Source organism: Mesocricetus auratus, unplaced genomic scaffold (assembly GCF_017639785.1).
Source record: "Mesocricetus auratus isolate SY011 unplaced genomic scaffold, BCM_Maur_2.0 Super-Scaffold_100025, whole genome shotgun sequence".
NCBI classification, from domain to species: Eukaryota; Metazoa; Chordata; class Mammalia; order Rodentia; family Cricetidae; genus Mesocricetus; species Mesocricetus auratus.
The window spans coordinates 1,220,681-1,234,564 of NW_024429206.1; the positions used below are offsets into that span (position 1 = coordinate 1,220,681).

General features: G+C 39.1%; 1 protein-coding gene across 2 annotated transcripts in view; it reads right to left on the reverse strand.

Moving 5' to 3' along the window:
• LOC101826146 (ankyrin repeat, SAM and basic leucine zipper domain-containing protein 1-like) overlaps positions 1-13,513 on the reverse strand; it is a 34,372-nt gene extending 20,859 nt beyond the window's left edge. For both annotated transcript variants that reach the window (XM_040731573.1, XM_013124618.3), the window contains exons 1-7: positions 13,240-13,513; positions 10,345-10,459; positions 9,490-9,663; positions 8,058-8,164; positions 4,804-4,865; positions 2,896-2,932; positions 1,465-1,526 (exon numbers count right to left, since the gene is read on the reverse strand). In XM_040731573.1, coding sequence (XP_040587507.1) covers positions 1,465-1,526; positions 2,896-2,932; positions 4,804-4,865; positions 8,058-8,164; positions 9,490-9,663; positions 10,345-10,459; positions 13,240-13,493 — 811 coding nt within the window. In that variant the 5' untranslated portion in view covers positions 13,494-13,513. The remainder of the gene's footprint in view (positions 1-1,464; positions 1,527-2,895; positions 2,933-4,803; positions 4,866-8,057; positions 8,165-9,489; positions 9,664-10,344; positions 10,460-13,239) is intronic.
• Between the last annotated feature and the right edge of the window lie 371 nt (positions 13,514-13,884).

Sequence of the window (13,884 nt, forward strand, 5' to 3'; positions counted from 1 at the left end):
AGCTGCGATCCCCTCCCATGGTAAGGGATGTTGGAAATACCCTGCAGTCCTTATGTACCCTGACCTGATTCTCCAGGGAGAGAAGCATGGAAGAAATGTGACAGAGCAGCAATTCCAAGGGAGGAATAACTCAAGGGAAACATTTTTGTTTCCACAAATAAACCATCCAGTGAGGTAAACTTTCACTGTATGCTGAGAGCCTGCCCTCTCCTAAGGAACAAAAACAATTCTTGTTTATTTCATTTTCAGCATGTAAAACTGCATTGTAAACACATTGGCAGTGCCCTTGTCCGGACAGAGCATTTGCCCCAGTAAAAATTGACCAAGAATGTGATTTAGCATGTGGGAGTTCTCTATCAGCCCTCTTCACCACAAAGAAAAAGACAATGCAGGAATAGAAAAACACTCACATTACATTAATACTGACTCTTTTCACCTTGTCACTAGTGAAGAGCTTCATTCAGATTCCTCTACACTATTCCCTTGCTGATGTGCTCTACAAAGGCAAGGTGGGTGTGAAAGATGCTGTGGTGACAGTTGTTGAAAGCCCTAACTCTGTAGTGTTCTGCCACTGTTGGCATCTTAGTGGCATGCCATGGACCAGGGTGTGCCATCCATTACCAAATGGTCTTTTATCAACCTTTCTCCGATTGTGGCAAATTGCTCTGGAAATTACGTCTTGCAGCATTTAAACCAAGTATCACCATAGCCTACACTCGCTAATAAAACTAAAGCTAAACAGTTGTGGCAGTGTAGCCAGTAGGGAGAGTGCTTGCCAAATGACTTATAATGGATATGTTAACTCCCAGCACTGCATACAAAACTCAAAATCCATTTATTAAAAAAAACTATTTAGCAAGTGTATTATTTCTTATACCAGGATATATCTACATTAAATGACAGATAATTAAGGAAAACTATAAAACCATACGTGAATTGCAAATATGTCTTAATTGAGACAGTATAGAAAGGGAAAAAAAACAGCTAAACAAATTACATTTAGTCTACCAAAACTTAATGAAAGTAATTGAGTATTGTATTTTTGTTTCATTTTCATGATCACACTATTTGGTGCTGAAGTACATAATAATATGTTGTATAAATACAATGTATTTATTATAAAAATGAAAGAAATATCTACTTTGTAACAAACAAACTTGCAGTTAGGTGACTAAAGGGAGCAGATTCTGTGGACCAGGTCAGAAATCTTTTTATTTATACAAAGATACTACAGGCATCAGAAGTTTGTGTTAATAAAGAAACATGTTTAAAGTGATATAATTTGAGATTGGAAATTTCTTAGAAAGCATTTCTTAAATAGTTCTGAGTCCCACAGATGTTAGGAGATAAATTAAAAAAGAATATAACTACATTTACATCTGTTTTCCTTTTTCTTGTCTTTGAAAGAACAAAGCTCTTTTGAAATTAGGGAAGTAGCCATGGAGCGTTAACCACCAATCTTACCTGTAGTGAGGTGGGCAGACTTCTTGAGTATTGATTTTAGCTGTGTAGGTGGTGTCACTCTACTGTGACAAATTATAAAAAGCAGTATTTTAATATTCATATAAAACATTTACCAAATGCTTTGAATTATTTTATATTTGATTTCCTAACATATTATATTAATTAATTTCAGGTACTTTTAATTTGTCCTTCAATCAGTTGATTATGTTGGTGACACTTTCCTTACACCTTTTTTTCATATGGAAGAAAGGGAAGAATTTAGTTCACAAATATTAGCCCAATGAAAGCATACACAGAAGCACACAGAGACACAAAGACAGCAGACACACGCACACAAGAAGGAAGGCTAGTTCCTCCTTAGTCCTTTTTGTAAGGCTGCAGTATCTGAAGCTTTATATTTATGTGTTCAATGGTTCCAGTTGTCATGTGCTCCTAGAGAACCAAGCACCTCCTGTGTCATGATTCTTTGTGGGCTTCTCACTGAATGTGACATTATCTCCCAATAGGTTGGTTTGTGGACCAGAGAATAGATCCTGCTTTAGTAGCATTCTTCAAGCTACCATAGCTTTGGGTACTTTCAAGCTGTTCCCAAGTAGCTCATTTAGGAGTGACTATTGAGACCACAATCTGCCTGTTTCTATTCCAAACAATCATTTCCATGAACTGAACAAGATAAAAACATGAGAGCAAACAACAGTAATACTTAGTGGACAATGTTAGGATTTTACTTTGGAACCATTTAGAATTCCAAGTAGAAATTAACTTGCTTTATGTGAGGTGTGTCTTTGAACACTTGTAGCTACTAGAAATAATGGCTCTGCACCTTGGACATCAGCTATGATGTTTTTGGATATTTCTCTTGGAGTACATAAGCTATTTACTAACGTGTATCAAATGTTTCCTTGTACGTAGCCCCACAAAAGATTGCACACTTGTCCTCTATCCTGGAAGGGAGCAATCACAATGAGCACAGAGCTGTGAAGGTGGTACACCTGACACAGGCCTCTGCATGAGGGGATGGTGACAAAGGAGGAAGTCATTTGTTGTTCCCTGAAATCCTGTCTGGTGACTCAGAATGGTCCCAAATTCTGTGGGTTCTCAGAAGGATAAATGCCATGGAAGTATAGTTCACAAGGTGATTCACAAGGCTCTGGAAAGCAGAGGACTGTCAGAGGGACATCAGTGTGTGGTTAACATCAGGATGCTCATTTTCTAAAACACAGAGCTGATACTTCAGAAATAATGTTTGAGTGTAAATCTCATGTCCATATGAACTAGAAAGAACAAATTTTAAGTTTAAAAATAAATTGTTAATACTGTGGGGAATGTAAGACAATTACATGGGTAAAAGTGTATTTACCTGAAATCACAAGTAAGAATAAGCTTCTTTTCTTTGAATTTCCATAATATTACTATATTATTAAACCTTACCTGCAAAAAGGCAGTAGGTCTGCACTGTAATGTGCTTCTAAAAATAAAATCGAAATGCATTTTATTACAATTCTACAAAAATAAACCATATAAAAATGATTAAACACATTGTTAGTACCATTTCTTTGAGACCAATCTAGACACTATTCTAGAGTCAATATTCATTTGTAGGCAATTACTTCACGTAGAATTTGTTCATTTTCCATATATTTCAAATTAGAGAAGAAATAAATTTACCAAACATAATACCTAAAAATAAACACCCATACCCAATTGTGATGATCCTAAATGAACACTGTATGTCAGATGGAAAGCAGCATCATTCCCACTATAAATGTCATTGTCCCCTTTGAGGGAGGAAGCTCCTTAGCTCCAGATGTCTTCCCAGGCTTGTGTGCATCTTAAAGGATGCTCATGGAAGCATTTGTCATCGCAGAACAGAATTATTGGAAAGGCCCCGCCCTTGGTAGTAATGCACCCCAGCCCTAACTCAGGGGATAGAGCAGCAGAGAAGCACCTGTGAGACAGGAGCAGCAAGTTCCATGGGTCATTTCTGACATGGATCACTATACACGTTTACATACACTAGCTATGCACTCACTCAAGCCTTCGCTGTGCACATGCAGTATGTGTTTAGAAATAAGACACTCATGTTTTTGTCCTACTTAAAGTAAGAGAGACTTAGTGTACCTTATTAGCATTCCCCATGACCAGGAAGGACATTTGTCCCACCAACTAGTGGGCTGTGATTATGGCTCAGTAGGGAAGGCTATGCTGATTGTGCAGGAAATCTCAGTCAGTCCTCAGCACCACAAATGCCAAGAGTAACAAAATTCATAATAAAGAGATAGAAGAAAAGGTGCCTGCATCACAACACTATTAACCCTCTTCACCTCACCTCTTAAGGGAAGAAGGTCATTCTTTAGTGTGGTTTTCAATGGGAGCTTAGGTATAAAAGACACTGTGATGAAGGTTGCTGAAAGTGTAAACCCTGCAGTGTTCCTTCCACTGTCACAGAGTCTCTCCAGACTCAATGGAGAAGCAGTTACTTCATTAAAATACAGAATAATGCCCTTCTCTTAATTTCCTTCCGTCTTGTGTCTTTTTTTAAAATCATGCCTTGCAGCATGGGAATGGTGTCACCTTATCCTGTTATATTTAACAAAAAGTAGAGGGAAAAGTACTAAAGTTAGATTTAATAAGTAGGATGCTTGTCTAAAACATTCACAAAGCCTCTAGAACTTCAGAAAATCAAAAATAAAGAAGGAAAGGATGAAAGAAGGCAAGAGAAAGAAAAGGAAATCATATACTGATTGAAGTCTTTCTAAAATGTATTACATTCACTATGGCAAAACTTTTCCACCCTTTTAAAATGGGACATTACTGATGAAAACAGTTAAAGAATATGCCAAAACTGCCTAAATTTAGAATCAGCAAAGAAATTGAAAAACTCTGATTTTATTTACATCATTAGGTAAGTAATTAAGTAATGAAAGTGAATGGGTACTGTGGTTTTGCTTGAGACATAATTACATTTTAGTGACACTGAACTGTATTAACAGCATGCAGTACAAAATACAAGGCATTTGCCATAAAACTCAAGGAAAATTCGCATTTCTAGCAATGCAATTTACTACAATGTGACTATGGGGGACACACTCTGCATGAAGTATTTTCATTTATTAAAAGACAATTCAGATATCAGTATTAAAACAAACAAGCAATGTATCGACAATAAATACATTTTATGTGTGAAATAATTGTCATTTTTCAGAATATTAGAAACCTACATAACTACATTTGTACTTGATTTCCTTAACTATTTTTGAGGAGTTAAAATTTTTAGTCTTTCTTGTTTTCTTTAGGGACAGTAGAACTAGATAGAATAATTCATTATAAAATTTTTACCATTGTTGAATGTTTCATGCTCTTTCTTTCTCTGCTCTTGGTCTTTTGGAGATGTTCCCACACTGTGACATATATTTAAAAGTGATTATTCTAATATTCATATAAAACAGCATGTTTTCTAAACACTTTAATTTTCAGTGCCTAATATATATTAAATTAAATATTTACAAACATTTTCTGAAACAGGATTTCATTATGTAGCCCACCTGACTTTAAACCCACTCTATGGAAAATGTTGTTCTTGAAATCAGTGAGGTCCCTTAGCCTCCTGCATCCCATGATCTGGGATTAAATCTTGGCAAAGAACTCTACTCAAATAATTCTAAATTCATTTTTCAACTGCTGATTATGATTAATGCATGCTGTCTTTTTCACCTTTTCTCATGGAGAAGAAACAGACAGAAGTTAGCTCTTGATTAAAACCACAAACACACACACACACACACACACACACACACACTAACGAGACCAGTGGATTTTACATATGTTTTTTTATGATTACTCCAGCAACTCTGTATTTTTGTGCTCATGGAATTAGTGCTTTTGTTCCCATCATCTGCTTACATGTCCCTAGGGCCCCACGGCCAGTTCTCTGGAATGACTCCTTGGAGGCATTTCATTGATTGCTATGGCCTCTACATGAGGGATGTTCTGTATGTGATGAACTATATTTTTTGCTTGTAAGCATCCCTCTTCCTGCATTCTTGGAAGCCATGGCATTTGTGGTACTTTCAAGAGGCTTTAATAGTTCCTTCCTTGGGAATGCTGAGACCTCTACCTGGTTGTTTCATTGTTCAGTTAGCTTCGTGTGTAATGCCATGCTGAGACCTTGTAACTCATAACCAGCTTCAAATCTCACAGGAAGCAATGCTCTTTTGTCAGCTACAGATTTCCTGGACACAGGTAAGAGTGCTGTCTTTCAGGAACTATTGCTGGTATACTCTGGGCCAACAGCTTTATTCTGTGTGAACCTTGTCCAAAAGTCTACCACTGCTGAAGTGATCTCTGCCAGTTTGTGGGAAACCTTCAAACTTGACCATTACTTTCACTGTGGTTTTTTTGGGGGGGGGCACGGATAATGATTCCCAGTCTTATTAAATAAAATCTGAATTTACTTTTTAGTCTCCATATTCGATGTGTGCTCCTGTTCACATGTGTGTATGCATTTGTTTCTGTTGAGCAGGTGCCCCTGCTCATGTTTTAAGGTAGAGGACATCCTTGACAGTCAGTACTTTTCTCCTAACTCTGTTATGAGGTAGATTCTCTTGTTGTTAACAGCTGTATAAGCCAGGCTAACTAAGGCCTAGGTTTCCAGGCAGTCTTCTGTCTCCTTATACTTTGTCCCTCCAGGATCTCTGGAATTAAAGATGCACACTAGTACAACAGGCCCTTTCTCGGTTCTGAGGGGCTGAGCTCTCAATGCTCGGGCTTGTGTGCTAAGTATTTAACACTTGAGACACGTTCATAGCCATGAATTATTAAGACTATGACATACAATGTCAAAGACACAAGCTTATTTTCCTTGTATACTTCAAAAGCATTAGTTTTTATGATTTTTCTGTTTATCTTGCTGTAAACAAGGAATAAATACCCTTAACAGACCCTCACTAGAGGGGAAGACAGTTAGGTGCGCCAACTGGATTAGACATCTAATTGCAAGTGTTCTGCACTCAGATGCTCTGCTCCACAATTAACAGCAATATGCTCATAAAAACTTCTTAGGCTCAAAGTCTTCTAAATATTGTGGGTTTCAGGGCCAGAGAGATGACTCAGCTGGTATATATACTTGTCACACTTGCCAAGAATATGAGTACCTGATAATCAAGAAACAGTCAGACACTGTGCAATGTGTCTAAAATCCCAGCACTTTTATAATGAGCGGGAGGTGGAGATAGGAAAATCCCAAAGATGCTCCCTAGCCTGCTAACCTGGAGTAAGTGGCCAAGTGCCAAAAAAAAGAAACTTTGCCTCAAAAAGGATATAAGGCAAAATGATCTCAAAATGTTGTTCTGTGACTTAAATAGGGATTTCTTAGCATTCATGGCTCCTGACACAAAAACAAGTCCATGAAGATGAGGGATGGTAAACCGTGATCACAGTATACGGTATTTATAAAAGTGTATTTTTAATAAAAATAAACTACACATGTATACCCTCTCACACACATTTTTTTAAATTAAGGGTTTTACTTTAGAGTTCATCTGGCTGTAAACTGACATAATGGATAAAAAGGAAGAAATCATTTGCTTTTTAATGCTGAACTTATCTTGAACATCAAATGTCCTATTTAGAGCTGCTATCACTGTGATGAAACACCATGACCAAAATCGACTTTGGAAAGAACAGATTCATTTGGTTCGTATGTACACATCATAGTTCAATATTGAAGGAAGCCAGTGTAGAACTGCAAATGTAGCAGGATCTGGAGGCAGGAGCTGATACAGAGGCCATGGAGGGGAGTGACTTACTGGGTTGCTCTTTCTACTTTCTTACAGAACTGAGGATCATCAGCCCAGGACTGGCACCATCTACAGTGTGCAGGATGGCCCCCACATCAATCTCTCACTAAGAAAATTCCTGACAGCTAGATTTTTGGAGTCATTTTCTCCATTGAGTCTTAATTCTTTCTAGACATTATGGATAACTGTCCCTAAAAATACTAGTTGTTTCTGGAGTTTGGGTGCACAGACTCACATCTCACCAACACAGTGTCAAGGCATTTCAGACAGGAGAGGATAAAAAAGAATAGCATCTGGTAATAGCATTTACTTGTCATGAGGGATACCTTAATGTATTTGATTGTTCAAAAGCCATTTAAAGCAGTGATAGAAGAGACAGCTCAATTTTAAAAAACTGTGTTGAACATAGTATATTTCAGAAAAACATAAGGAACAGAATGAAAAATATATTTCTCTAAAATTATAAATTTCACTGTCAAAACTAAAGTAAATTGATACTTTTAAAAGTAAACACGATTAATGTGAAGTTGTCTTAAGTAGTAGAACATCACCACTAAAATCAGATTCTGAATGACAAAGTGTCCTTTTTAACTGGGAAGCTGAGCCCTGGTTCACAGTGTTCTTTTGTTTTGGTTGTGCCATCCCTTTTCACGCTCACACTCCCTGTGTGCTAGGCTTTCCCAACTTGTGCTTCTGAGTTGAAGCCAGTCTTCCTCCCGTCTTTTTAGGAGTCCGTACTTAAGCAATTGTCACCCTCAAGAACAGCACTAAGACTGCAAAAAGAAGAAACAGTACCTCTTTGACTGAACCACCGAGTGTGCATTCGCACCATTCTGCATTAAAAACTCTGCCATCTGGTGTTGGTTTTCAAATAAGGCAAGTTTGTATGGTGTCAACCCATACTGCAAAGAAGAAAACTTCATTTAATAAATTGACATGCTTCTCAACAGAAATGTTGTCACATATTTTATAAACAAAAGGATAGATTTTCCTTCTGTCCTTGCTGCAGTTTCACACCCACAGCTGCCCCCTTCCTTCTGACACAACTTTCCCCTGTTAAGTATTTCCTGTGAGCACCAATCCCCTCCAGAACTCTTCCCAAACACTCCCTGGTTCCCAGTGAGCTCCATGGAGATAGACCTCCATAGCCCTGCCCTAAAACATGGAGTGCAGAGGTTTGTTGTGCTTCTGCTGAATGACAGAGCTCAAGTGACCTCTCTGGAGCAGTTTCTCAACCTGTTTTCCAAAAGTATTTATTCCCTAGACTAAGAATTATTATCTCCCAAATTGAACATCACTTCCTATTGTAGTGTTCCAAGAAAATGCTGGAGGACGACCACAGACTCAAATAGTAAGTACACAAAAATAGCCTTTATTCTGCAGAAATACCCAGGGTGCATGGGTCAATCACTCATCTAAAATAGCAATGAGGACCCAGATGAATGCATGCAGGTTCTTTTAAAGAGACCTGGGGAATTCCAAGAATCTTTGTTCTAATGGGATACCCTGGGAACATTTGTATGGGGAACATGTTGACTGTGCAGAGCCGGTAACAGTTTCATTCACTGTGGGCATGCTTTGTCACATATGGTCTGTCGTAGCCAGATGCTACCTCTCTGGGTCTCCCAGACCCATAAGGCCAGGTTGGGAACTGTTTAGCTGATTGGCTAAACTTAGTGGGAGATTCCTGGACTCAAGCTTAGACCATTAATTACAGTGGAGTTGGTCCTTGTTTAAGATGGAGTCACATTTTGACCATTATGTACATAGAAATCTGGAACAATGAAATAAAAAATTTCTTCATGGTATGTTTTCTTCAATGATCAAATATGCCAATTTGCCTGTGTGCCTGTGACCAGACCCATTTTCCATTCTAGCCTCCACTCTGAGAGACAAACCACATTGGTAACTTATTTTCTGTTTTTTGTTTTTGTTTTTTTTACAGAGATATACCTTAAAATTAATTTATGTTTATTTTCTGGGTGCATGTCAAGTGTGTATGGGCCCAAATCCTTCATTTGTTTAATGTTAAAATAAAGTCAAATTCTGAAACAAAACATGCTATGCTGTGTTCTTCTAAAGTACTACAAATGTATGAAAAGCATTATTTGGAGGAAATATTTTACTCTGACAGATTCAGTGAGACTGCTTGAGCTATCAAATGTGGAAGTGAGATCTGACCATCACCGCTGGAAAGACACTGGTAGTGAAGCTGACTGATGTTTACCTCTGTTTTGCCATCAATATCTGCATTGCATTCAAGCAGGTTGCTGGCAATTGCTGTGTTACCCCTGGAGACGGCATGGTGCAGGGCCGTATTCCCACTGAAATCCATTACATGGGGATCAGCATCCTGTGTCAGTAATATAGACACACACTCCACATTGTCCCGCTGGGCAGCCTGTGGGTATTATATAAAGAAAGAGATATTCAAGAGCATCATGATAGACATTCCTGCAAATTCATTGAATAATTGACAAATTGTTTAGGTTATGAATATTTTCCCACTCATTTTGAGACAGAGTCTTCTTAAGTACCTTGATATTCCTAAATTTATAACCTCCCCAGGAAACTTTCCAAAGGGTAGATTTCCAAGGGGTAGACCACACCTAGATATTAAAGCATTTCACCAGCACTGTTTGGTGGTTTTTGTAGGTGGGGTGGTTGCTCATTTGTTGGTTTTGATTACTTGAGTCAGGCTGAAGACACCTGGAAAGAGGGATCCTTTCTGACTCCAACAGACTGTACTCTGGGTAAGTTGTGGAGCACCCTATTAATTGAGGTTTATGTGGGAGCCCACAGCTTCCTAGCGGTGCTGGCATGACTGGGCAGGTGGTCTAGAGTTGTATAGAAACCTGAGCATGCCTAGAAAAAGTCATGGAAAAACAGCATCCCCACCACATGACTCTGCTTCAATTTCTGCTTCTGATTCCTGATTTGCACTCCTGCCATGGATTTCCTCATGATGGACTGTGATTGTACAGCAAATAATATTTTCATTTCCCGAGTTGATCATAGCCACAAAACCAAACAAGGTGAAGACCTAATCCATTACATACCAAAACTGTTGTCCAATAGCTACCTTAATCAAGGGTGTACAGCCTTCATCATCAAGGACGTCAATATTGGCGTTGTAGGATAATAACAGTCTTACAACATCTGGGTGATTGTGAGCACAGGCATAATGTAGGGAGGTCCTGCAAATTGAGAGGACATTTTAGGAAATTACAGATTGCTGTGTAAGGTACATTTAAGTGTGATACTAGATAGCAAAGTTCCTTTCCTTCTGATGTAAGAGAAGTAACTGGAATTTTCATATTTGCACATTTCTCAGCTCAAGTGTTCATTTACTGTGCTAGGGATATAATGCATGTCTGCACCATTCAAGGCAAGTACTCTGTCACAAGCTTCAACCTTCCTCAGAGCAGCCTGTCTGGATAATAGAAGACCACATAGACTGAACTCAGGTTGGCTTTGAAACATACTCTAGTCAACTGTTAATAGTTAGCACTCAGGCTTTCTATGAGCTCCATAATCAATTTCCCCATCCACAGGATGGAGATTCAATACTGTAGCTATCTTACACATTGTTGCTGTGATGCTTCAGTTCTCATCTTCAAGAGTATGTACAAATATTTCCCGCATCCGAGAGCTCAGTGTTTTGTGGGTACAATAATCATTAGCTTTCCTATTGATAAAGCACAACATTTCAATGAAGAGAAATAAAAAATTCTACCTTTTGTGCAGATGAAAAAAATTTTATTCGAACTATATTCCCTATGCTGGCCTTGAACTTGATAATCTGCCCAGTAGGGAGGGTTGCAGGCCAGTTCTTCTGTGTATACCTTTCTCTTTACTTCACATTTTAGCACCACTGACATCTCTGTGACTTATAATTCATGACATTTCATGACTATAATTGGCAATAGTTGTAACTATGCTACTATACAAAATAAAAGGTTATCTTGAAGTATGTAGTGCCTTCCATCAAATGAATCATGACATAATTCATATACCCACAGCGATTCTACAGGTCACTTGTTTCTAAGTAAATTTTAGCTCTGAAGATATTTAAAGATATACAGGTTTAGAATAAAAATAACAACAAACACATTGTAAATCCTCACTCATCAATATTTTGAGTTTTTTCATTTCTCAATACCAAGAAATAAAGTTTGTATATTTGCTATCCATGGGACACAGCCTAGTCCTCACACAGCAGACAGTGTCCATGGTAATATAGACACCAAATGGTAGCAAAGGAGGTCATCACGCTTTGCTTTATACTTCATTGTATCTATGACCACACACCAAAATTGAACTAATCTCTCTATAAGGAGATAGCCCATGGCTTCATAGTTCCCTTGCTTTGATATTTAAAGGACTTAAAGTCAAAATATTTCTCCTTTTGCCAATGTTTAAATTTATAGGATGTAAAAGAGCAGACTAGACAGAGAAACAAAATGTTTTAAGAATGAGAGGATCTGGAGAGATAGTAGAATGTGTATTGCCGTACAGAAGATATATAAATTAAGTGTTGGAATAAATGGAGAAACATAATAGAGTAATACTGCTGGAAAATTCAGTGTTCTTAAAGATTGCAGGTATTAAGCAAAAGAATATTTTGAAAAAATAACTTACTGTTGTATTATTTTATGTATCTCTAATTTAGAAGATAAATTAAGCCCTCAGAACTACAGAAATGATCAATAAGCTTGTGGGCTATAGAAAAATCTACTGTTGAGTGCCATTGGTTGGTTCCCCTTTATAGACTAGTGTGAAATAAGAAATAAGGGATAGGAAAGAGGGGCTGTAGTGATTTGTAAAGCTCAGCTGGTAATGCACTTGGCCTGCAAGCCAGAGACCCTGAGTTCAGAGCCACTAGCACCTTGAAAGATTGCTGCTGGGGAGATGATACAGGAGAATCCCCAAAGCTTGCTGGCTGGCAACTCTAGGTGAAATCAGAATACTCCAAGACACAAAAAAATCAAACCCAGTGGGGATTTGGGTGAGAAAACCTTTCTCTAAACCTGAGGTGTAGGGGCCACAGGGCTGCTCATCCGGTGGAGGGACCTGACAGAAGACTCAAGGGTTTGAGTTCAACCTTCAGAAGCCACAGTGTGGCAGAACACAACCTCAAATATAGTTCTCTTCTGATCTTCACACATACACACACCTGCATATGTCTGGGGTACATGTGCACACACACACACACACACACAGATAGAGTTTTAATGGGATTTAAAGAAATTGATGAAGAGAATGTCAACCTCTAGCCTTCACATATGTTGCAATGTACACACAGCATATACACAAGGTGGCAGGGGGCAGTGTCATAGTTCTAGTTGAAAATTTCCTTATTAGATCCTTCAGCTAACAAGGGCCACATTGATGCGAAATTTCTTTGAGATTCTTTTTGTGCCTTAATGTTGACATGTTGTGTGAAATTTTATCTCATGATACAGTTTTCTAAGTAGTATATAACAGCTAGGTCTGACTCTAACAGTGAGGACTAACCCTGCAGTTCCAGGATGTCCAGCCCCCTCTTCTGATGAATGTGCTGCATTGAAAATGCATGCACTGAAAACAGACTCATCCATAAGTCTCAACCATTTTAAGTACACACACAAAAAATAAAATGAGTGTAGTTTTATTGGCCAAATCACTTTAAAGCACCTAATAAAGTTCTCTGAAAAGGACAATTTAAAATTTGTAAACTACCTGAAATTCTTTGTTTTGCTTTTCTTATAGAAGGCCTAGGAGTTGCAACTTCAAGGTGTGCAGGTCCCTGATCCCTAAAACAGTGTGCTCCATGAAATATGATCCTTAAGAATGACTTCTCCACTCCCTCAAGATATGACCCTGAAGAGGGTGTTTCTCCCGGGTTAGCCCTGACTGTTCCAAACAGTTCCTGCCCCTTCATTCCTCCTGCTCCTCCTGCCCCTCCAGCCCCTCGCCTCCCCCCAGGCCCCATTACCTGTGCCGGCTGTCACATTGGTTCACATGAAATCCATAGAATTTGATGAGTCTCCCCACTGATGCAACATCACCCACGCTGGCCGCCCTTTGCAGCTGTCCCACAGGGTCATACCCTATCGAGTAGAGAGGGAATTCCTGCCTTTTACTGGACAGGCACCCACGACCTAGGCATGCAGGCCACAGGCAGGTGTACCAGCGAGCCCGCTTAGGGCCTTTAATAGTATGGGCATCGTAATCGATGTCCTCCTTCATGTTGAGCCTCAAGGCTCTCCCCTGCCTTCCCTGCTCTCCCTGCCTCCCAATTTAGCCACCCACACCCTAAAGAACCCCACACTAAATATTTGAAACACTGGTTCAGTCTCCCCACTGAGCCAAAAATGCTCAGGTCGCTGGTTCAGTGTGAGCTGAACTCTGCCTCATCCTTAGTTACACAGCAACAGTGGCATAGTGACAAACTGTGAGCACACAATGAGGCTCAGCATCTGTCTACCATGGCTGGGCTCTGTGCATGTGCATGTCCATGTCTGACCCCAGTGACATGGGCCTACCATGCTCAGCACACGGGCAAAGCACTGTCAATTGGAATTTTGGAGTGGACCTAACTTCATGGACTCCAAACAAAACAGAGGAGAGTTTGGTGATG